General features: G+C 51.2%; 1 protein-coding gene and 1 long non-coding RNA gene across 4 annotated transcripts in view; one reads left to right on the top strand and one right to left on the bottom strand.

The window, feature by feature from the left end:
- The window catches only part of PHF14 (PHD finger protein 14), a 300907-nt gene that overhangs the window by 178901 nt on the left and 96784 nt on the right, over positions 1 to 25222 (bottom strand). For all 3 annotated transcript variants that reach the window (XM_068235081.1, XM_068235082.1, XM_068235083.1), the window contains 3 exons: positions 18988 to 19091; positions 18645 to 18776; positions 5808 to 5976 (listed from right to left, as the gene is read on the bottom strand). In XM_068235081.1, the coding sequence (XP_068091182.1) occupies positions 5808 to 5976; positions 18645 to 18776; positions 18988 to 19091 (405 nt within the window). The remainder of the gene's footprint in view (positions 1 to 5807; positions 5977 to 18644; positions 18777 to 18987; positions 19092 to 25222) is intronic.
- On the top strand, positions 9056 to 12254 carry LOC137517975 (uncharacterized). Its single transcript, XR_011020720.1, has 3 exons — positions 9056 to 9190; positions 9906 to 10080; positions 12090 to 12254. It is a non-coding gene; the product is annotated as an uncharacterized lncRNA (long non-coding RNA).

Raw genomic sequence — 25222 nt, 5'->3', positions numbered from 1 at the left:
GGACTGCTCTCCAGGAACAGCCACGGCTAGCAACTGCGTGTGCCTGACAGACATACGTGTGTGTGTGTGTGTGTGTGTGTGTGTGTGTATGTGTGTGTGTGCCTGCCGCCGGACATACGTGTGTGTGTGTGTGTGTGTGTGTGTGTGTGTGTGTGTGTGTGTGTGTGTGTGTGTGTGTGTGTGTGCCTGCCAGACATCCGTGTGTGCGTGTGTGCATGCCAGACATACGTGTGTGTGTGTGTGTGTGCCTGCCAGACATACGTGTGTGTGTGTGTGTGCCTGCCAGACATACGTGTGTGTGTGTGTGTGTGTGCCTGCCAGACATACGTGTGTGTGTGTGTGTGCCTGCCAGACATACGTGTGTGTGTGTGTGTGTGTGTGTGTGTGTGTGTGTGTGTGTGCCTGCCGGACATACATGTGTGTGTGTGTGTGTGCCTGCCAGACATACGTGTGTGTGTGTGTGCCTGCCGGACATACGTGTGTGTGTGTGTGTGTGTGTGTGTGTGTGTGTGTGTGTGTGTGTGTGTGTGTGTGTGCCTGCCAGACATCCGTGTGTGTGTGTGTGCATGCCAGACATACGTGTGTGTGTGTGCCTGCCCGACATACGTGTGTGTGTGTGTGCCTGCCGCCGGACATACGTGTGTGTGTGTGTGTGTGTGCCTGCCGCCGGACATACGTGTGTGTGTGTGGGTTTGCCTGCCAGACATACGTGTGTGTGTGTGCCTGCCAGACATACGTGTGTGTGTGTGCCTGAAAGACATACGTGTGTGTGTGTGCCTGCCAGACATACGTGTGTGTGTGTGTGTGCCTGCCAGACATACGTGTGTGTGTGTGTGTGCCTGCCAGACATACGTGTGTGTGTGTGCCTGAAAGACATACGTGTGTGTGTGTGCCTGCCAGACATACGTGTGTGTGTGTGTGCCTGCCAGACATACGTGTGTGTGTGTGTGTGTGTGTGTGCCTGCCAGACATACGTGTGTGTGTTTGTGTGCCTGCCAGACATACGTGAGTGCCCCTGCCGCCGGACATACGTGTATGTGTGTGCCTGCCGCCGGACATACGTGTGTGTGCCTGCCGCCGGACATACGTGTATGTGTGTGCCTGCCGCCGGACATACGTGTGTGTGCCTGCCGCCGGGCATACGTGTGTGTGCCTGCCGCCGGACATACGTGTGTGTGCCTGTCGCCGGACATACTTATGTGTGCCTGCCGCCGGACATACGCGTGTGTGCCTGCCGCCGGACATACGCGTGTGTGCCTGCCGGACATACGTGTGTGTGTGCCTGCCAGACATACGTGTGTGTGTGTGTGTGCCTGCCAGACATACGTGTGTGTGTGTGTGTGTGTGTGTGTGTGTGTGTGTGTGTGTGCCTGCCGGACATACATGTGTGTGTGTGTGTGTGCCTGCCAGACATACGTGTGTGTGTGTGTGTGCCTGCCGCCGGACATACGTGTGTGTGTGCTTGCCAGACATACGTGTGTGTGTGTGTGTGTGTGTGTGTGTGTGTGTGTGTGTGTGTGTGCCTGCCAGACATACGTGTGTGTCTGTGCCTGAAAGACATACGTGTGTGTGTGTGTGTGTGCCTGCCAGACATACGTGTGTGTGTGTGTGTGTGTGTGTGTGTGTGCCTGCCAGACATACGTGTGTGTGTGTGCCTTAAAGACATACGTGTGTGTGTGTGTGTGCCTTAAAGACATACGTGTGTGTGTGCCTGCCAGACATACGTGTGTGTGTGTGTGTGTGTGTGTGTGTGTGCCTGCCAGACATACGTGTGTGTGTTTGTGTGCCTGCCAGACATACGTGAGTGCCCCTGCCGCCGGACATACGGGTATGTGTGTGCCTGCCGCCAGACATACGTGTGTGTGTGTGTGTGTGCCTGCCGCCGGACATACGTGTGTGTGCCTGCCGCCGGACATACGTGTGTGCCTGCCGCCGGACATATACGTGTGTGCCTGCCGCCGGACATACGTGTGTGTGCCTGCCGCCGGACATACGTGTGTGTGCCTGCCGCCGGGCATACGTGTGTGTGCCTGCCGCCGGGCATACGTGTGTGTGCCTGCCGCCGGGCATACGTGTGTGTGCCTGCCGCCGGGCATACGTGTGTGTGCCTGCCGCCGGGCATACGTGTGTGTGCCTGCCGCCGGGCATACGTGTGTGTGCCTGCCGCCGGACATACGTGTGTGTGCCTGCCGGACATACGTGTGTGTGTGCCTGCCAGACATACGTGTGTGTGTGTGTGTGTGTGTGCCTGCCAGACATACGTGTGTGTGTGCCTGCCAGACATACGTGTGTGTGTGCCTGCCAGACATACGTGTGTGTGTGCCTGCCAGACATACGTGTGTGTGTGCCTGCCAGACATACGTGTGTGTGTGTGCCTGCCAGACATACGTGTGTGTTTGTGTGTGCCTGCCGGACATACGCGTGTGTGTGCCTGACAGACATACGTGTGTGTGTGTGTGTGCCGGCCAGACATACATGTGTGTGTGTGTGTGCCTGCCGCCGGACATACGTGTGTGTGTGTGTGCCTGCCGGACATACGTGTGTGTGTGTGTGCCTGCCAGACATACGTGTGTGTGTGTGCCTGCCGGACATACGTGTGTGTGTGTGCCTGCCAGACATACGTGTGTGTGTGTGCCTGCCAGACATACGTGTGTGTGTGTGCCTGCCAGACATACGTGTGTGTGTGTGCCTGCCAGACATACGTGTGTGTGTGTGCCTGCCAGACATACGTGTGTGTGTGTGTGCCTGCCAGACATACGTGTGTGTGTGTGTGCCTGCCAGACATACGTGTGTGTGTGTGTGCCTGCCAGACATACGTGTGTGTGTGAGCCTGCCAGACATACGTGTGTGTGTGAGCCTGCCAGACATACGTGTGTGTGTGTGTGTGTGTGTGCCTGCCAGACATAAGTGTGTGTGTGTGTGTTTGTGTGCCTGCCAGACATACGTGAGTGCCCCTGCCGCATACGTGTGTGTGTGTGTGCCTGCCGCCGGACATACGTGTGTGTGTGCCTGCCGCCGGACATACGTGTGTGTGCCTGCCGCCGGACATACGTGTGTGTGCCTGCCGCCGGACATACGTGTGTGTGCCTGCCGCCGGACATACGTGTGTGTGCCTGCCGCCGGACATACGTGTGTGTGCCTGCCGCCGGACATACGTGTGTGTGCCTGCCGCCGGACATACGTGTGTGTGCCTGCCGCCGGACATACGTGTGTGTGCCTGCCGCCGGACATACGTGTGTGTGCCTGCCGCCGGACATACGTGTGTGTGCCTGCCGCCGGACATACGTGTGTGTGCCTGCCGCCGGACATACGTGTGTGTGCCTGCCGCCGGACATACGTATGTGTGCCTGCCGCCGGACATACGTGTGTGTGCCTGCCGCCGGACATACGTGTGTGTGCCTGCCGCCGGACATACGTGTGTGTGCCTGCCGCCGGACATACGTGTGTGTGCCTGCCGCCGGACATACGTGTGTGTGTGCGCCTGCCAGACATACGTGTGTGTGTGTGCCTGCCAGACATACGTGTGTGTGTGTGTGTGCCTGCCGGACATACGCGTGTGTGTGTGCCTGCCGGACATACGTGTGTTTGTGTGCCTGCCAGACATACGTGTGTGCCCCTGCTGCCGGACATACGTGTGTGTGAGCCTGCTGCCGGACATACATGTGTGTGAGCCTGCCGCCGGACATACGTGTGTGTGCCTGCCGCCGGACATACATCTGTGTGCCTGCCGCCGGACAATACATCTGTGTGCCTGCCGCCGGACATACGTGTGTGTGCCTGCCGGACATACGTGTGTGTGTGCCTGCCGGACATGCGTGTGTGTGTGTGTGTGTGCCTGCCGGACATACGTGTGTGTGTGTGCCTGCCAGACATACGTGTGTGTGTGTGCCTGCCGCCGGACATACGTGTGTGTGCCTGCCGCCGGACATACGTGTGTGTGCCTGCCGCCGGACATACGTGTGTGTGCCTGCCGCCGGACATACGTGTGTGTGCCTGCCGCCGGACATACGTGTGTGTGCCTGCCGCCGGACATACGTGTGTGTGCCTGCCGCCGGACATACGTGTGTGTGCCTGCCGCCGGGCATACGTGTGTGTGCCTGCCGCCGGACATACGTATGTGTGCCTGCCGCCGGACATACGTATGTGTGCCTGCCGCCGGACATACGTATGTGTGCCTGCCGCCGGACATACGTGTGTGTGCCTGCCGCCGGACATACGTGTGTGTGTGCCTGCCAGACATACGTGTGTGTGTGTGTGTGCCTGCCAGACATACGTGTGTGTGTGTGCCTGCCAGACATACGCGTGTGTGTGTGCCTGCCGGACATACGTGTGTGTTTGTGTGCCTGCCAGACATACGTGTGTGCCCCTGCTGCCGGACATACGTGTGTGTGAGCCTGCCGCCGGACATACGTGTGTGTGCCTGCCGCCGGACATACATCTGTGTGCCTGCCGCCGGACATACGTGTGTGTGCCTGCCGGACATACGTGTGTGTGCCTGCCGGACATACGTGTGTGTGCCTATCAGACATACGTGTGTGTGTGCCTGCCGGACATACGTGTGTGTGTGTGTGTGCCTGCCGGACATACGTGTGTGTGTGTGCCTGCCAGACATACGTGTGTGTGCCTGCCGCCGAACATATGTGTGTGTGTGTGTATGCCTGCCTCCAGACATACGTGTGTGTGCCTGCCACCGGACATACGTGTGTGTGCCTGCCACCGGACATACGTGTGTGTGCCTGCCGCCGGACATATGTGTGTGTGCCTGCCAGACGTGTGTGTGTGTGTGTGTGTGTCTGCCAGACATACGTGTCTGTACCTGCCGGACATAAGTGAGTGTGTGCCTGCCGGACATACATGTGTGTGTGCGGCAGTGATATGTGTGTGCCTGCCGGACATACGTGTGCGTGTGTCTGCCGGACATACGTGTGTGTGCCAGTGATATGTGTGTACCTGCCAAACATACGTGTGTGTGCCAGTGATATGTGTGTGCCTGCCGGACATACGTATGTGTGTGTGTGTGTGTGTGTGTGTGTGCGCGCGCCTGCCGGACATACGTGTGTTTGCCAGTGATATGTCAGTGCCTGCTGGACATATGTGTATGTGTGTGTGCCTGCCGAACATACGTGTGTGTGTGCCAGCCAGTCGTGTGTGTGTGTGTGTGTGTGTGTGTGCGCGCGTGCCAGCCAGTCATACAAGCATGTGCTAAACCAGTCGTGTGTAAGCATGTGAGTCATTCAGCAATACATGCATGTGTGTGCCAGCCAGTCATATGTGTGAGTGTGCCAGCTAGTTATACATGTGCCAGCCAGTGAGACGTGTGTGCTAGCCAGTAATATATGCGTGTGTGTGCGCCAGCCAGTAATATATGCGTGTGTGTGCGCCAGCCAGTAATATATGCGTGTGTGTGCGCCAGCCAGTAATATATGCGTGTGTGTGCGCCAGCCAGTAATATATGCGTGTGTGTGCGGCAGCCAGTAATACATGTGTGTGTGCCAGCCAGTCATATGTGTGTTTGCCAGCAAGTAATACATGCATGTGTGTGCCAGCCAGTCATACATGTGTGCATGGGTGAGAGCCAGTCATACGTGTGTGGCATGCCAATTAGGCGTGCATGCATGCATGTTCTAGCTGCATGTATATGCATGTGCTATACAGGGGTGTGTATGTGTGCTAGCAGGTCATACGTGTGTGTGTTGTGTGTGCGTACACATGTGCTGACCTGTGTGTGCAGGCCTGTTATACATATGTGTGCACATGTGTTGGTGGGTGACGGGCAGCAGAAGGACACAGAGTTAGGCACAACTCACGGCACTCCGCAGAGGAGTCTTCTTAGTGTCCTGCACGACGTCCTGCGACACAAACTTCACCGGCTCCTTTATTTGCCTTCTGGATCGCTTCGTCCCATTCGGTAAAGTCTCCATGGCGAAATCTGCTTCCACGTCGCTGCTGCCGGCCTGGTCGCACTCCGAGCATTGCCTGAAATCACACCAAAGAGATTAACAGGGGGTGGAACATCCACAAATTGCCAATACAGTCACTGCCCCCCCCCCCCCCCCCCTCCCCTTGTTTTTTTTCTAAAATAGGCCCCTACGTGTCCCTCAATGTATTTATTTTTTACCTGGTCTGGGGACCGTTGCCTAACTGCAGGAACTGAGCAGAGCCAGCAGGATTGTGGGGAGGTTTTTGTTGTTGTTGTTTGGCTGAAGGGGCTCATACACTAACGCGATTTCCTGTCTGACACCGCACAGAGGCTGCTACAGGACAGGTAACGTATAAATGCACACATGGGAGGGCACATTGTACATTGGGGGCAGCGGCGGTGCGGACTCAGACGATTCCCTGAGGCTTTCATGAAGTCGGACGGGAATCGGGCAGAATCAACAAAAAACAAATTTATCTCTAATCATTTTCGATAAATTTGTCTCTTTGTCGAATCTGCCCATAATCGTCAGGTCTATGGGTACCTTTAGTTGTTGGCTATACAACCAACTCAATTCTAAATTACTTATTTATCACAGGCAACAACATCTTTAGTGCTGTCTGTCCGGGGATCTCTGCGGAATGTTTGTTTCTGAGAATTCCAAAGCTAGTACAAAATATACCCGGTCCCCCAGGGTGCTCTGAGAGAATTCCGCATAGCTAAACAGCCTAGGCTGTGACATCACTGGGAGGGTGGGGTTACATACTAATATACAGTAATACACCAATATACAGCCTTGTTGAAGAGAACTGCAGCAAAAATAACAATGAATAAAATTGCTTATTGTTTACAATATTCATTTATAGATTATTTAGTTGGTGTTTGCCCTTTCCTATCCCTGATTAACATTCTGAAAGTGGTGACATCTTTAGTCCTGCCAGGTGATCTGTACGGAATGTTCGATACTGAGAGCTCTATGCACAGAGGGAGATACTGCTTGCTTTGCAGTTGGAAAAAGCTGTTTTTTTCCAACAATGCAACGAGGCTCACAGACAGGAAACTGGCAGGACCATGGTCATGACATCACCCTGTGGGAGGGGTTTCACCACAATATCAGCCATACAGACCCCCCTGATGATCTATTTGAGAAAAGGAATAGATTTCTCATGGGAAAGGGGGTATCAGCTACTGATTGGGATGAAGTGCAATCCTGCGTTAAAGTTCCTCTTTGACTGAGCAGTGTTCTCCCCATAATTTTTTTTCAGCCGGGTGGTATGAAATAGTAGCCGGGTGGGGCAATATGAGAGAATGCAGGGCTGGTGCTTCTGTGCGCAACTATGCTTACAGCATAGGAGGAGGTGAGCTGATGAGAGCCGGGTGCTCACCAAAACTAGCCGGGTGGAGCGCCCGGCTGAAAGAACCTGGGGAGAACACTGCTGAGTAATGGAAATTGCGAGGGTTCTGCACACTCAATGATCGATTCACATATCTGTCGCTCTTCCAACACTGTGTGTCGCACTGTGGAAATGAACAGAGGTGCCAAAAGGATAAAAGTAAGAAACTTAAAAAAAAAAAAAGGGGGGGGGGGGGGAGGCAGAAATGCACATATACATAGACAGTAAAGTCAGATGATAAAATGATTTCATTTATCATTTATTATCCGACTATGTTTGTGTATTTCTTTTACATATATTGTAACAATGCAACCTATTTCTGAGCCTTCTATCTCTGGCCCACAACTGTATGCTCCATTCCCTATTGTCTGATCAATCGGGGCCACACCTGTGAAATGTGTTGCTTTGACCCTTTGGAGTGTATCGTACTAATATTACCGTATAAATGGGAGAGTTTGTATGTTTGTTACTCGATCACGCAAAAATGGCTGATCGGATTTGAATGAAATTTGGCACACACATAGTACATTACCTGGAATAAAGTATAGTATACTTTGTATCCCCAAAACCAAAAAGGGGGCGGAGACAAATACACATTTCACTGGAAAATGTAAACTGCAGCCATTCTTACACTGTTAATTAGAGATGTTGTGAACGGTTTGCGAACTGTTCGCCAGCGAACATCTCAAAATCTGTGGGCCTTCTACTACTTCCGGGTCGCAATGACCCGGAGTAGTATGCCTGCGCTGCCCGGGGGAGCGCATCCTAGATCGCGCTCCTGTTGCCGGGCACTTTCTGCGCATGTGCGTGACGTCATGAGTGACGTCACGCTCATGCCTGGCAACAGGAGCACGATGTAGGACGCGCTCCACCGGGTAGCGCAGGCGTACTACTCCGGGTCATTGCGACCCGGAAGTAGTAGAAGGCCCACAGAGATTCGCACAGCGAACGGTTCGGGCCATCTCTGCTCTTAATGGTAGGGTTCTCAAACTTTGCACAGTTAGTCACTTAGTGACTGGGATTAAAATTTAGAAATGTGGGTGGAGCCTACAAAGGCCAATCAAAATTCACCTATTGATTTTCAAGGGGAATATTTAAATTGCTGCCATTCTTGCACTGTTAATGGCACAAGCCTCAAACCTGGTACAGTTGGTCACTGTGTGACTAGGGTGCAAATTCAGAAAAGGGGGTGGAGCCACAAAGAGCCAATCAGATTTGTTTCATTTCAATGCAAATTATTGATACCAAAGACCGCAAAGCTCACAAACTTGGTCATTGAGTAATTTGGTGTGTAATGCTGGTACACACTATGAGATTTTATGGTCAATTTACTGTCAGATCGATTATTTCCAACATGTCCGATCTGCTTTCTGATTGATTTCCGAGCATTTTCTGATTGATTTCCTATTAAAGTTAACGGAAATTGAAGGGAAAATGCTTGGAAAACGATCGGAAAGCAAATCAAACATGATGGAAATAATTGATCTGATAGTTAATCGACCATAAAATCTCATAGTATGTACCCAGCATTAGGGTTAGAAAAAGTGGGCGAAGCCAACACCAGCCAGATACATACCCGAGCACCGCTGGGGCCATCAGCTAGTCTATCAATACATTTGCTAGTTGATATAATATCAACCTGTTTTTGAGTCTGCTTGGAGAGGGTAAGTCCACCACAAAAGCACTTAGTGAATGGCAGTTGCTCTGTCCAACTGCCAAAAAACTGTGTAGCGAGCAGGGAGGCTGGCTAGCATCATTGTTTAAATCCTTTGTAGGGAATATCTTTATAAATAATAAAAGCCTTGCTGAGAATCCCCCCATGAAGAGATGGACTAGTCCAAAACCTGTCACTTCTGTCAGATTTCTACAACCTACTGTAAGTGACAGCGACATCGGAGAAAAGTAATTTATGGCTCATTTTACTCTGGAAAAACGTACTTCTTATTTGTCTATGTTTGCACATATTTAAAATTTTTCGCCCTAGCGCCCCTGTAATCCTGAGTGGGGTCAGGACTAATCTCCCCACCTGCCATTACAGTGGTTGCCTTAGTGGTAACCCATGTTTGTGAGAATAATTTTACATACTTGCCTCTCATCAGCCACATCAATCCCGTACATAGTGCACAATATTGGTCTCTCTCTCGTTTTCTCATTACTGTGTGTGGCATGTTCAACCCACTTAATCCAGAGAGGAGAAGAATGGAGTTGTGAAGTTTCCCAGGAAGATTTGTCCCATGATCCGCGTATATTCCGTCTCGTATTTTGCTTTTATACCCAGTTTATATACATTTATCATCCCGATCGCTGATAGAATTTTCTTTATTCAATTTGGCCTCGTTCGAAAATAGAAGTCCTATTTTCTTCTAACGTATACAAAGCTGAATTTAAACCGTTGGTGTGTTTACCCGCCTGGAGGTAAAATAAGGTAAAACTGTAAACATTTACGCAGACGCTTCGGTAGTCATTTGTTGTTATATTTTGGGATGATGAAAGATCTGGGGCAGATGGAAAACATTCTCTACAAATTGCCATAAAACAAGGTAAAATCGATAGGCGGGGATGACATTTTAAAACAGAAATTGTTTTGTAAGGGAAAAACACAGAGGACAGACGGGGTGCGCTCGGGAGAGGACGATTATCCACAACAACGGAATAAAGTTCCACAGTCCTCCACGGAAGGGGAACTCTGACTGCTGGAACAGAGAAACTACGACAGATGCAAATACACCTATAAAGCATACCTGGATGGAGGCAAGGCTAGCTAAGGTAAGCACTGAGAGAGTTCATCCTGGATACACATACTTCTGGGTGCTGTCCATTGCATTCTTATTTGTATGTCTTTACATGTATAACTGTCGGGCATAAGCTCAAAAATCAATTCTTTATTTTTATCTGGTAAACAAGTAATAAGGATGCTAACCAGGCAATCCAAAAGTTAAAATCACTATTACCTTTTCTTGTTGATAAATGATCATTCCCCAGTTTATCTGATTCTTATTTGGTACATCTGCCGCACAAAGGAAGCTGCAGGGCATGCTGGGTTGTCTTTTTTTTTTTGCTTCTCTAGTTTCCTCTCAAGCTTAAAGTGAACCAGAGACGAAGCACCCTCATGTATTTTACCATATATATCAGTGGGGACATTAGAGAAAACACTTACCCTGCTCTCTGTTTCATTATTTACTATTCAGATTGCTTCTTATCAGCCCTGATAAAATCCCCGACTGAGCATTCAGTCTGGCTTTGCTATAATGACTCAGCTATAATGATTCCTGAGCAGAGCCACAAGGGGGCAGGCTTGGGCTTGAAAAGACAGCACAGAAGACAGACTGAGCTATACAGATTCCTGAGCAAAGCCAGACTGAATGCTGAGTCGGGGATTTTATCAGGGGTGATAAGAAGCGATCTGAACAGTAAATAATGACACAGAGAGCAGGGTAGGTGTTTTCTCTAATGTTCCCACTGATATATATGGTAAAATACATGAGGGTGCTTCGTCTCTGGTTCCCTTTAACTAATAAAGCCTGATTGGCGGAAGCCTATTTCCCTCCTGTTTTCCCCTCCCACACCTCTGTTCCTCTCTGATTGGCCAATATTTCTCATGCTGAGACAATGCACTTTCTATAGTGAAGGGCGGGGAAATCAGGCAGAGGAGAGTAAGGGAGGAAATGACATTAGGATTGGCTTCAAAATAGCCACAGTTAAAATGGGAAATGAAGGCTTTTCTCTTTTTTTACTGTAGAAAAATCACTAAAATCAAAACGTGGGCAGTACAATACATATGTTATGGAAGTAGAACAAGTATTTATCTGCTTATATATGTGTTTTTTTCTGAGATAGTATGGCTGACAGCTCCACTTTAAGGGGAGTGAATGGGGCGGGGAAGAGGAGGGACTAGGAGGGAACATCACAGCAATTACAGCATCAAAGCCAAACAATTTCCATTCACTTCTATGAGAAATTGAAAGATTGAAAATAAGATCAAACATGACGGAAATTATCTATAAAACCATCTATCTAAAGCCCCCTCTACACCATTCAATTTCAAGTGCGATCTGCCTATTGCACTAAATAAACTGTACAGCATGAACGGAGGATTGAACTGTGGATGTGAAGTAACGGGTAACTAAAGCCCTCATAGAGAAAACATTGCAGCTGATGGAGAGATTACAAACCACGTGACAACTATTTATAAGTGGAAATTAAACCCCTGCATCAAAAAACAAGACACGCCCCAGCTGCTGACAACTGCGAGAGCCATTACTGCGGACACACTGGTGCATTTATCCGCTCACTTTATAGGTACATATAATGCTGTATATTGGTGTGTAGCCCCGCCTTCCCAATGTTGTGTAGCCTAGGATACGATATCACGCAGCCGCCTCCTCCCAGTGCACTCTGGGAGATCAGGTGTTGTTTTTGCTCACTTCAGAACACATCATTACACAGAGCTGCGTCTCCAAGCAGTACAAATGCTGGCATCAGAGAGAAATGTAACAGTGGCCACTCACCATACAATTCTCTGAACGATCCGATTGAAAGGATTGATCCGAAAATCAGATCGATCTGAAAATCGGATTGATTCCGTTAATGTGATCAGATTTATTACGAGCTTTTCATCCCGAGTGATTGTTTGCGATCGATCATCAGTTATCATCATCGTTAGTGGCCACGTTAAGAATGTACATTTACAATGAGAAAACACTGACTAAATAATTTATAAATAAATATTGTAATATAAATAATAAATTGTATTAATTATGTTATTTTCACTACAGTTCCACTTAAAGCGGACCTGACCGCAGAACTTCCTCTCTGGTCCAAAAGATAAGCAACAGCATAATAATCTCTAGAGAAAAACATTTCTTTGTTACAGCTGATACAAATCCTGCAATAAATCTTCAGTGTGTCTACTTCATGCTTTTACAGAAACAGACATAAAAATCAACCTCCTGAATTTACAAATTAGCAGCTCTGCCATGGCAGCAAAGATCCCTGAGCTGAAACGGGGAGAGATCAAATTACAACTTGTGATTAGTCACAGATGAGGGGTAATTTAACAGGCTAAACTCTCTAAATACAAACAGGGTGCATTTCTCTATATTTCCTTCTGTCCTGTGCGGAGCTCAGCTCCACTTTCATTGTACACACCTCATTAGCGAACGCACAACAGCGTGCGTACGTGTGACGTATCTTCAGACTAGGATACAGCGACAGCAGCGTTTCCAGACACACCAGTGACATCATTCAGGTTACCGTAATCGCATTTACAGGCAGGATTTCCACAAACACAACAGAATCCGGCAATCGTTTCACAGAGGAGCAGGTTTCTCGCGATGAATACGAATGAAAACGTTTACTTTCTATACAGATGATGATATCAGCCTCGCCTGAGCTACCCAACAAAAGAAACGGAAAGTAACAGCATACGAGGAAAAAGACGCAATCTCAGTGCCTCGCTCTCCCCAATTCCCCATCTTCAGCCAAACATTACCACTAATTAAAAGCAATAAAAAAACACAAGTAAAATAAACCGACCACAGCCGGCCAGGAAAGGCAGGAAGTCATGCGTGAGAACCGCAATACGTGTCTCCGCACAGAAAAGCCGGAGTCTGAGCAGCTGACCCACATTACCTGCGCCCCCCGCCGGGCGCTGGCCTTTCCGTCCTCCAGACGCGCGACGCTTAAAGCTCCTTTCATTTTACTTAAAAAGCAGAAGGAGAGAAAAAAAGGCAGATTCTCCCAATCATTTCCCCCGCAGAACACTCTGTGCAAATGCCACAAATGGATTACCCTTCCAGAATAAATGTGCGAGGGGCAGGCGAGACATACTAGTCTGAAAACTACGTTTTATAGCTTTATTTCAGGAAGTTTATTTCTGCAGTTTGTCCTGGTTTCTAATAGCTATAGGAGCTTTTATGTTCCCCCTCCCCTTCTAGCTGCCAATTATTTATCCAGGGAAGATGTGAAGATAACATCTGTGGCTTCTCTAAACTCTTTAAACCATAGTATCCTATCACCCCACCCCCCACCTCCTTGCTGATGAAAGCTTTTGTTTGCTCTCTGTCAATGTGAGCAATAAAATATTTACATCAGTCCTTATCTGCCAGAAACATCTGCGGTCGGGCAGGCCTCAGAAGTAGAGTAATAAAGGCCTCTGCTAAACTTTTAAATGTAAAAAGAAGAGGTTAAATTTCAGTTTCTATTTTTTAATAATTAGCCACATTGTTAGCATGTTTAATGTGCTATTCAGATGCCCTGGGTGCTAAAAAAAAATAGTGATTGGTTCACTTTAAAGAGGCCCTGTAGTGAGATTTAGTAGAATGTAGTAAATTGTTCTGGATACACACTTTTATGGTAATTATCCTAATTTCAGCATCAGAAATACTTCCTATATCTACATGCTGCTGTATATTGGTATGTAGCCCCGCACTCCCTCTGATGTTTAGCCTAGGCTGATAAGCTATGCAGAATTCTCCTCCCAAAGCATTCTGGGAGACCAGGTATATTTTGTACTGGCTTTGGAACTCTCAGTAAACAAACATTCTGCAGTGATGCTCCCTGCCAGCAGTAAAGATGTCACTGCCTGTGATAAATGTTCGAATGTAAATCAGGGTAAAATAAAGATTTTACAATGGGCAAACCCTAAGTAATTTACAAATGAACATTGTGAAAAAAAGCATTTTTTTTTTTCATTAAAGCAAACCTTAAGGGAGAAAACTCACTTCAGGCTTGCTACTTCCCTGAGTGGATGGAAGGCTCTGGATAGCACGAGGCCTTCCGGTTCATCCACCTGACTTGCTGCTCGAGGGCCATCCTCTGGTGTAGCTCCACCTGGCTTGCTGCTCGAGGGCCGTCCTCTAGTGTAGCTCCACCTGGCTTGCTGCTCGAGGGCCGTCCTCTGGTGTAGCTCCACCTGGCTTGCTGCTCGAGGGTCATCCTCTGGTGTAGCTCCACCTGGCTTGCTGCTCGAGGGCCATCCTCTGGTGTAGCTCCACCTGGCTTGCTGCTCGAGGGCCGTCCTCTGGTGTAGCTCCACCTGGCTTGCTGCTCGAGGGCCGTCCTCTGGTGTAGCTCCACCTCGCTTTCTGCTTGAGGGCTGTCCTCTGGTGTAGCTCCACCTGGCTTGCTGCTCGAGGGCCGTCCTCTGGTGTAGCTCCACCTGGCTTGCTGCTCGAGGGCCGTCCTCTGGTGTAGCTCCACCTGGCTTGCTGCTCGAGGGCTGTCCTCTGGTGTAGCTCCACCTGACTTGCTGCTTGAGGGCCGTCCTCTGGTGTAGCTCCACCTGACTTGCTGCTTGAGGGCCATCCTCTGGTGTAGCTCCACCTGGCTTGCTGCTTGAGGGCCGTCCTCTGGTGTAGCTCCACCTGACTTGCTGCTTGAGGGCCAGCCTCTGGTGTAGCTCTACCTGGCTTGCTGCTCGAGGGCCGTCCTCTGGTGTAGCTCCACCTGGCTTGCTGCTCGAGGGCCGTCCTCTGGTGTAGCTCCACCTGGCTTGTTGCTTGAGGGCCGTCCTCTGGTGTAGCTCCACCTCACTTTCTGCTTGAGGGTCGTCCTCTGGTGTAGCTCCACCTGGCTTGCTGCTTGAGGGCCGTCCTCTGGTGTAGCTCCACCTGGATTGCTGCTTGAGGGCCGTCCTCTGGTGTATCTCCACCTGGCTTGCTGCTCGAGGGCCGTCCTCTGGTGTAGCTCCACCTGGCTTGTTGCTTGAGGGCCGTCCTCTGGTGTAGCTCCACCTGGCTTGCTGCTCGAGGGCCGTCCTCTGTTGTAGCTCTACCTGGCTTGCTAAGTACATATCAGTTCAGCGCGAGGAGAGCCGAATGCCGGCTCTTCCTGCTGCTGCCAAACTCTGAGGCGGCGTTAAATACTATTCCCCCTCCTAGTTGTCGTAACTCGGAGGGAGATGTAATTCGGGGTCCAGCAGCCGCCAGAACCCCTAATTACCGATACGCGGGGTGCGCATCATAGCATTGCTGCTTTAACGGCGCCCAGCTTGATGAACTGATTCGGGCTTGCTGCTGATGCTTGAGGGCCGTCCTCTGGTGTAGCTCCACCTGGCTTGCTGCTTGTGGGACGTCCTCTGGTGTAGCTCCACTTGGCTTGCTGCTCAAGGGCTGTCCTCTGGTGTAGCTCCACCTGGCTTGCTTCTCTAGAGCCATCCTCTGGTGTAGCTCCACCTGGCTTGTTGCTTGAGGGCCACCGTCTGGTGTAGCTCCACCTGGCTTGTTGCTTGAGGGCCATCCTCTGATGTAGCTCCACCTTGCTTGCTGCTCGAGGGCAGACCTCTGGTGTAGGTCCACCTGGCTTGCTGCTTGAGGGCCGTCCTGTGGTGTAGCTCCACCTGGCTTGCTGCTCGAGGGCCGTCCTCTGGTGTAGCTCCCCCTGGCTTGCTGCTGGAGGGCCGTCCTCTGATTTAGCTATTCGATGGGTTGATGATCTCTTCTGAACTGCCTGTGGCCCCCAGTAGTTCCAAGACCGAACACATGCCTGCAGGGATGAGCTCATGCTCGGAACTAAACCTCGACATGAGTAGTTCTGAAGAGTTATTCGGTCGAATAATCCCTCCGGTGGACAATGTTGGAATAATGGGCAAAGGGGAGGAACGTGAAGGCTCTATGCTATCCAGAGGCTTCCCTCTACTTATTAAAGTAGCAAACCTGAGTTTTCTCACTTCAGGTTTGCTCTAAAGCTAACCATGTTCACAAAATGTATACTTACCTATGAGGGACGCCTCTGGAGAGACTTTGTGTCTTCCTCGCCCCTGCTGCCAATCGCTGGGACCCTCTTTTTCAGCCCAGGGACCACTATCCAGACAAAACTTTTCCGGGGGATGGGGGGGTTGTTCAGGGGTAAGGGGGTGGGGTTTGCAACAGCAACTCCCCCAATTTGTAGTGTATAGGTAGGTGCCTCTAGTATAGGTAGCCAGTATAGTTGCCCCCAAAATAGGTAAGCTAGGTAGGTGCCTCCAGTATAGGTAGCCAGTATAGCTGCTCCAGTATAGGTCAGCTAGGTAGGTGCCTCCAGTGTGGGTAGCCAGTATAGTTGCCTCCAGTATAGGTTAGCTACGTAAGTGCCTCCAGTATAAATAGCCAGTATAGTTGTCCCCAAAATAGGTCAGCTAGGTAGGTGCCTCCAGTACAGGTAGCCAGGCAGCATAGGTGCAGAGGCAGGGAGAGCAGGCATAGCACACTCACCTTCCGTGATCCCTGCAGCCTCATTCTACTTCCTCTCCTAGGGCCAAGCTCAGCTAATGGAGGGGGCGGGATTGGAGGCTTCCGAGTAGCTCGATCACTGCGGACGCTACACAGCTAACAGCCGTGGCTGCCAGTGAAGTTGAGGTCCCCAACCCCCCAGTATTATAATAATAATAATAATAATAATAATGGCAGTATTTGTATAGCGCCTTTCTCCTGTCGGACACAAATCGCTTGCGAGGCAGCCACTAGAGCGCACTCAGTAGGCAGTAGCAGTGTTTTGGGCTTTAGACCCCTGCTCTAGAAGATCCTGGCCTCGCTGCTCTTCATGCACAGCTCCAGTGTACTGCATAGGCCCCGCCTTACTCGCACAGATGCAGTGCAGTCACCCTCGAGCACGAAGAAGACTGCGGCCCAGATCTGAAATCAGACAAGCTCTTTGGAAGGTCCGCAAGTGGCAACAGAGGTCTAGAGGACGGCGTGGGAGGCCTCTACTGGACCTGAAGGCTTCCTTCTTCTTAGACGGGTATACTTTATTTGACCCGAGGTTTGCCTTTGGCACACTTTAAGTTATATTCCGTAAAGTTCGTCAGTTTAAGCTTCATACTCACGCTAACTTTCTATCACCTTTAGTGATCACTAAGGCAGAAGATCAGGGATGGAGCACTGTACGGACGTATTGCTCAAATATAGCCTAGCAACATGTGGTGTTCCGTGGAGAGGGGAGGAGAGAGATTGGCCAATATTTCTCATGCTGAGGCAATGCACTTTCTATAGTGGAGGGCGGGCAATGCATACACAATCAGACAGAGGAGAGTAAGGGAGGAAATTACATCAGGATTGGCTTCAAAATAGCCACAGTTAAAGGGACTCAGAGGAGTAAAAAAAACAAAATCGGAACTTACCTGGGGCTTTCTCCAGACTACCGTAGGTCGGAGGTTCCCCAGCGTCCTCCTGGCTCCTCTCCCAGTCCCTCAGTAGAAATCACGACTGGTGACGCCGGGGCTGAGTGTCGGGCTGACACTTCCTGAACGATGGCCGCTACGCGTCATCACGGCGGCCGGCATGACAGTACTGCGCATGGGCGGTTTTCTTACTGTAAACCGCACATGTGCAGTACTGTCACGCCAGCCGCCGTGATGACGCGTAGCGGCCGGTGTGAAGACGAGGAGCGTCATCCTTTAGGAAGTGTCAGCCCGACACTCGGCCCCGGTGTCACCAGTCTTGATTTTTGAGGAGGAACCGGGAGAGGAGCCAGGAGGACGCCGGGGGACCTCCCGACCTACGGTGGGCTGGAGAAAGCCCCAGGTAGGTTCCGATTTTGTTTTGTTTTTTACTCCTCTGAGTCCCTTTAAAATGGAGAATCCTAAGAAGGATTTTCTCTTTTTTTTAATACAGAAAAATCACTAGAATCAAATTGTGGACAGTGCAATACAAAGGTTATGTAAGTAGAGCAAGCATTTATCTACTTATATATGTGTTGTTGTTTTTTTGTTGAGATAGTATAACAGCTCCTCTTTAAAGGGATACTGTAGGGGGGTCGGGGGAAAATGAGTTGAACTTACCCGGGGCTTGTAATGGTCCCCCGCAGACATCCTGTGCCTGCACAGCCACTCCCTGATGCTCTGGCCCCGCCTCCGGTTCACTTCTAGAATTTCAGACTTTAAAGTCTGAAAACCACTGTGCCTGCGTTGCCGTGTCCTCACTCCCGCTGATGTCACCAGGAGCGTACTGCGCAGACTCAGACCATACTGGGCCTGCGCAGTACGCTCCTGGTGACATCAGCAGGAGCGAGGACATGGGCGTGCAGGCACAGTGGTTTTCAGACTTTAAAGTCTGAAATTCTAGAAGTAAACCGGAGGCAGGGCCGGAGCATCGGTGAGTGGCTGTGCGGGCACAGGACGTCTGCGGGGGGCGGAGCATCGGTGAGTAGCTGCGCCAGCACAGGACGTCTGCGGGGGCCGGAGCATCGGTGAGTGGCTGCGCGGGCACAGGACGTCTGCGGGGGGCGGAGCATCGGTGAGTGGCTGCACGGGCACAGGATGTCTGCGGGGGACCATTAGAAGCCCCGGGTAACAAACTCTTTTTCCCCCGACCCCCCCTACAGTATTCCTTTAAGCAGCATGGGTTTCTGCTCACCAGTAGCTGTTCTTGGTTTTCTTTGGCATCCTGGTCAGCGGCGGGTCCAGGCAGCCCAGATGATAGTGCAGCTTACAAGTGTCACAGAGAAGCAGCAAGTGTTGGTCGTTACTCTTCTTGCAGATTCCACAACTACAGGGAGGGAATAAAATAAATAAATAAGACAGCAGCAAACAGCGCGTCAATCAGGAATGAAGATTTCCTCGCCCTCTGGCTAGAAAACGAATTAACACGACGCCGGACGGCAGGCCGCCGCGGTGCCAGCGTGATTTAAAACATTACCAATCCCGTTCCGCTGAAAAAATGGAATTGCAATGCTAATCAAAATCCGGATAACAATTACCTGTAGAGGACTGCGGGCAGCGACAGCGCCTTGTACACTCCGCCCTCCCGCTTACTCTGCTTCCTCTCTTTCGGCGATCGGAGGAGGGCAGGAACATTCGCTTTCTGCAATGGACAAAGAATTATAAACGTTATACGATGCTGGAGACTGTCAACAATATTGTTCATTATATAAGATATACAGTATACAGTATAAATATAAAGCATAACCCGTGCAAAACTGCCGCATAAATTCCTAAATACACTCTATAGATTATTATGCTAGCCCCCTGACCCTATAGTCAGAAAGGTGATAAATTATAATTTCCAAAACTCCATTTAAGTGGATCCGATGAACTTTTACACATTGCATAATTGTGTTCCTTTCCTATTGTTTATAGGGCATTCCTCAAGCCAAATACTTTTTTGTTTTTGTTTTAATACTCTAATTCCCTATACACTAAACAAGCCACGCCCACAGGTTTTCAGAGAGCCAAGGCACTTTCAGACAGTAGCAAGGGCTTATGGGAGCTCAGTCTGGGCAGGAGGAGGAGGAGGTGATGCTAGCCAGAGATTTCAGAGGCAGAGGGGAGGAGGGAGGATTAGGTTTTTTTGCTCAAGATGCAGATAAGCCTGCCTCTGTGTAATGTTTACAAACAACATGGCTGCTGTCATTGTATCACAGGAAGAAATAATCATATTATATCTAAGCTGTTTGCAGCTAGATTTGCTGTGTAAACTATCTAAACTTTAGATAAGATATGTAGACAAGTTACTTGTTATAGTTAGTTTTTCATCTCGGATCCACTTTAAAGAGGCCCTGTAGTGACATATAGTAGAATGCAGTAAATTATTCAGGATACACACTTTTACGTTAATTATCCTAGTTTCAGCATGAGAAATACTTCCCATAGCTGTATATTGCTGTAGATTGGTATTTAGTCCCGCCCTCCCAGTGATGCGAAGCTTAGGCTGTTTAGCTATGCAGATTTTAACCACCCCAAACCCTCCCCCCATGCATTTTGGGAGATCAAAGGTCTTTTCGACTGGCTCAGTAAACGAACACTCTGCAGAGATCACCTGCCAGGACTAAAGATGTCACCGCATGTGATTAGTCTCAGAAAGTAACTCAGGTGAGGGAAGAGGATGGTGATGGAAGGTGACGCATACACTTGGGGTTCCATCAAGTTGGTCAGCAAAATGAACGCTGTTATCGTCCTACATCTGATAGAGCGCTTGCAGACGGGATTTTCTGTCATTCCCAATCGATCCTTTCAACTGGTTTTGTTTGGAAGTCAATCAAACCGATCGATCGGGGGGCATTGTTGGGGATATCTGATCATTATATCGGCTGGATATTGATGCCAAAAATAAAGTCATATATATGGGCACCCTAATAATACACAGGCATTGCAGCATACAACCTGGGTTCAGGCTGATTCATCCGTCTCCTACTGCACCACAGACCGCCTCACAGCTACAGAACGCAAGTCTAGCAGAGAGCGGTCTGTGACCCGCCCACATCAGTCTGAACAGCCCAATCACGAGTAAGAGCCACAGCCCCACCCACAAACACTGCCTATCTAGGGAAAACCACGCCCATGGCTAACACTGAAATCCGCCCCAGGGCACCATCTAATAAAATGTAAGGACTAGTTTCAGCTGAAATGGTTGTATTCAAGTTCAAGTTAAGCATGGCCTGTAAGTATTTTATTTGCTGGTGGAACTAGATGGACGAACGTCTTTTTCAACCCAAATAACTATGTAAGTATGAAGAGTGGCAATAGGTCAGCCTGTAAATATCCCCAAATACAAAGTAGGCAGCCTTTCTCCCCAAATAATGTAACCAGGTAGTAGAATCCCCAAGATAAAATGTAGAATCTATGTGGAGAATGCCAAGGATGCTAAGGAGCAACGCCCCCAGTATGAAGCGCCCCTGTCACATGCCATGCCTGCACCCCTGTAGATACGCCTCTGAACCCTGTAATGCCCTTCATCAGGCTTTGCAAATACATTCTTAAAGCGGGAACTGATGCTGCGGAAGCCTCGTGCGAAACATACACAAAAAAAGGTATCATTTGGGCATTCTGCTTACTAAGCGATCAGACGGTATATTTAGTTCTATGCCTAGAAATGGGCTTTAAATAAGCCACATTTGCATAGATGGGGTCCCGGGAAAAATCAGCTTCCTGCTCTGCTTAATAGCACGACGGGGACTGCGCAAAACGATTCAATTTAGAAAACGGTGAAAAAAAATAACATGCCAATATAATCTCTCCTTAGAAGCCTTTTTCTTCAATCAGTAAAAAAAAAAAAAAGCATTTAATTTTGCCAAGAACAGAATAAAAAAACCTGGAAAGGCGCTCACAAAAGAGGGGCGTCGCCCCCCTCTCTCCGGCCGCCACATCACTGCTACATAGGTTAATTAGAAAAATTATCTTATTGGACCAAACTCTCCACAAAGCAGAAGAGAATCTCTTTGGGTTTCCACTAATCTGCCGTCCGCTGGCTCCTCCGACAGCAGCCATCTATCAAAGTCATTTCACAGCGGCCCCCTGGGCTGGCGTCTGCTCAGCCAACTGCAAAAAACAATGTCATGCAAGCTGTGCAAATCAACGCCAACCCCGCCGACGCGCGCAAGCTTACCTGTGAACATGGCGGGCGACGGGCTTCTCAATGCACGCCTTACTAAAAATATATCTATCTGAGCATAACCAACTATGCTTCTTATTAAATTCTGTTTATTTCTCTCTCTCTCTCTCTCTCTCTCTCTCTCTCTATATATATATATATATATATATCCGCTGAGTGCTAAAGATGCAGATAAGCCTGCCTCTGTGTAATGTTTACAAACAACATGGCTGCTGTCATTGTATCACAGGAAGAAATATTCTTATTCTATTAAAGCTGTTTGCAGCTAGATTTGCTGTGTAAACTATCCAAACTTTAGATAAGATATATAGACGAGTTACTGGTTATAGTTAGTTTTTCATCTCGGATCCGCTTTAAAATTAAGCTGAATTTTGACTCAGATGCTCCGCCTACTGACTGCCTATTATCTGCCCCCATCCTCTTCCCCCAATCTCAGATCACATGGTTCAGGGAGGCAGCTTCCTTCCTGCTTCACCCACGGACCCTGCAACCCATATCATGCTGCAGATCGGCACAAGCATGCAGACTCCATGCTGACCCACCCACAGGTGCCCACATGCTCCTCCTCCAAAATGTAACTGCAGAGCAGCACAGGAATGTAGTCTCCTTCTTGCCCCACCCACTAAAGCCCATATGCGCTCCCCTCATATCACTCCTCTGAGTGGTACAGAGATGGTGTCTCCTCCTTATCCCCGACACTATATATAAAAAGGCCCAATTTTTATAGTGTTCTTAATAAAGCGTTGGAGGTTATTGAGGTGGAGTTGCGGTGCGGTTCTTGAGCACACAGCAGCAGGCCTGCCCCGAGCTGCTGAGGCAAAGTTGCGGTGTGACTACGGAGCACACAGCAGCAGACCTCTTACAAGGTGCTGAGGCGGAGTTGCGGTGGGACTCTGGAGCACACAGTGGCGGGCCTGCCCCGAGCTGCTGAGGCAGAGTTGCGGTGTGACTACAGAGCACACAGCGGCGGACCTCCCCCGAGGTGCTGAGGCGGAGTTTCAGTGTGGTTCAGAGGCACAGAGTGGCGGGCCTGCCCCGAGCTGCTGAGGCTGAGTTGCGGTGTGACTACGGAGCACGCAGTGGCGGACCTCCCCCGAGGTGCTGAGGCGGAGTTTCAGTGCGGTTCAGAGGCACAGAGTGGCGGGCCTGCCCCGAGCTGCTGAGGCGGAGTTGCAGTGTGACTACGGAGCACACAGCGGCGGACCTCCCCCGAGGTGCTGAGGCGGAGTTTCAGTGTGGTTCAGAGGCACAGAGTGGCGGGCCTGCCCCGAGCTGCTGAGGCGGAGTTGCGGTGTGACTACGGAGCACGCAGTGGGGGACCTCCCCCGAAGTGCTGAGGCGGAGTTATGGTGTGGTTCTAGGTCACACAGCAGCAGGCCTGCCCCAAGGGGTTGATGCGGAGTTGCGGCGGAGCTGCACCAAGGTGTTGAGGCAGAGTTGCGGTGGGACTCCGGAGCACACAGCGGCGGGGCTCCCCCGAGTTGCTGATGTGGAGTAGAGGTGTGGTTCCTGAGCACACAGCGGCAGGCCCTCCCTGAGTTGTTGAGGCGGAGTTGTGGTACGGTTCCGGAGCACATAGCCCCAGTTGCTGAGGCGGAGTTGCTGTGGGACTCTGGAGCACACAGCGGCGGGCCTGCCCCGAGGTGTTGAGGCGGAGTTGCGGTGTGATGTCAGAGCACACAGCGGCGGGCCTGCCCCGAGTTGTTGAGGCGGAGTTACGGTGTGACTCCGGAGCACAGTGGCTGGCCTGCCCCAGGGTGTTGAGGCGGAGTTGCGGTGTGACTCCGGAGCACACAGCGGCGGGCCTGCCCTAAGGTGTGAGGCGGAGTTTTGGTGTGGCTCCAGAGCACACAGCGTTGGGCCTGCCCCGAGGTGTTGAGGGGGAGTTGCAGTGTGACTCTGGAGCACACAGCGGCGGGCCTGCCCCGAGGTGTTAAGGCGGAGTTGCAGTGTGACTCTGGAGCACACAGCGGTGGGCCTGCCCCAAGGTGTTGAGGCGGAGTTGCAGTGTGACTCTGGAGCACAGAGCGGCGGGCCTGCCCCGAGGTGTTGAGGCGGAGTTGCAGTGTGACTCTGGAGCACACAGCGGCAAGCCAGCACCGAGGTGGGAGGCGGAGTTGCGGTGTGACTTCTGAGCACACAGCGGCAGGCCTGCGCTGAGGTGTTGAGGCGGAGTTGCGGTGTGACTACGGAGCACGCAGTGGCGGACCTCCCCCGAGGTGCTGAGGCGGAGTTTCAGTGCGGTTCAGAGGCACAGAGTGGCGGGCCTGCCCCGAGCTGCTGAGGCAGAGTTGCGGTGTGACTACGGAGCACGCAGTGGCGGACCTCCCCCGAGGTGCTGAGGCGGAGTTTCAGTGCGGTTCAGAGGCACAGAGTGGCGGGCCTGCCCCGAGCTGCTGAGGTGGAGTTGCGGTGTGACTACGGAGCACGCAGTGGCGGACCTCCCCCGAGGTGCTGAGGCGGAGTTATGGTGTGGTTTCAGGTCACACAGCAGCAGGCCTGCCCCAAGGGGTTGATGCAGAGTTGCGGCGGAGCTGCACCAAGGTGTTGAGGCAGAGTTGCGGTGAGACTCCAAAGCACACAGCGGCGGGGCTGCCCCGAGTTGCTGATGTGGAGTAGAGGTGTGGTCCCTGAGCACACAGCGGCAGGCCCTCCCTGAGTTGTTGAGGCGGAGTTGTGGTACGGTTCCGGAGCATATAGCCCCAGTTGCTGAGACGGAGTTGCTGTGGGACTCTGGAGCACACAGCGGCGGGCCTGCCCCGAGGTGTTGAGGCGGAGTTGCGGTGTGATGTCAGAGCACACCGCGGCGGCCTGCCCCGAGTTGTTGAGGCGGAGTTATGGTGTGACTCCGGAGCACAGTGGCTGGCCTGCCCCAGGGTGTTGAGGCGGAGTTGCGGTGTGACCCCGGAGCACACAGCGGCAGACCTGCCCTAAGGTGTGAGGCGGAGTTTTGGTGTGGCTTCAGAGCACACAGCGGCGGGCCTGCCCCGAGTTGTTGAGGCGGAGTTATGGTGTGACTCTGGAGCACACAGCGGCGGGCCTGCCCCGAGGTGTTGAGGCGGAGTTGCAGTGTGACTCTGGAGCACACAGCGGTGGGCCTGCCCCAAGGTGTTGAGGCGGAGTTGCAGTGTGACTCTGGAGCACAGAGCGGCGGGCCTGCCCCGAGGTATTGAGGCGGAGTTGCAGTGTGACTCTGGAGCACACAGCGGCGGGCCTGCCCACAGGTGTGAGGCGGAGTTTTGGTGTGGCTCCAGAGCACACAGCGGTGGGCCTGCCCCGAGGTATTGAGGCGGAGTTGCAGTGTGACTCTGGAGCACACAGCGGCGGGCCTGCCCACAGGTGTGAGGCGGAGTTTTGGTGTGGCTCCAGAGCACACAGCGGTGGGCCTGCCCCAAGGTGTTGAGGCGGAGTTGCGGTGTGACTCCGGAGCACACAGCGGCAAGCCAGCCCCGAGGTGGGAGGCGGAGTTGCGGTGTGACTTCTGAGCACACAGCGGCAGGCCTGCGCTGAGGTGTTGAGGCGGAGTTGCGGTGTGACTGCGGAGCACACAGCGGCAGGCCTGCGCTGAGGTGTTGAGGCGGAGTTGCCGTGTGACTGCGGAGCAC

This window comes from Hyperolius riggenbachi, chromosome 5, assembly GCF_040937935.1.
Source record: "Hyperolius riggenbachi isolate aHypRig1 chromosome 5, aHypRig1.pri, whole genome shotgun sequence".
NCBI lineage: Eukaryota > Metazoa > Chordata > Amphibia > Anura > Hyperoliidae > Hyperolius > Hyperolius riggenbachi.
This window is presented reverse-complemented; position numbering and strand designations above follow the sequence as displayed.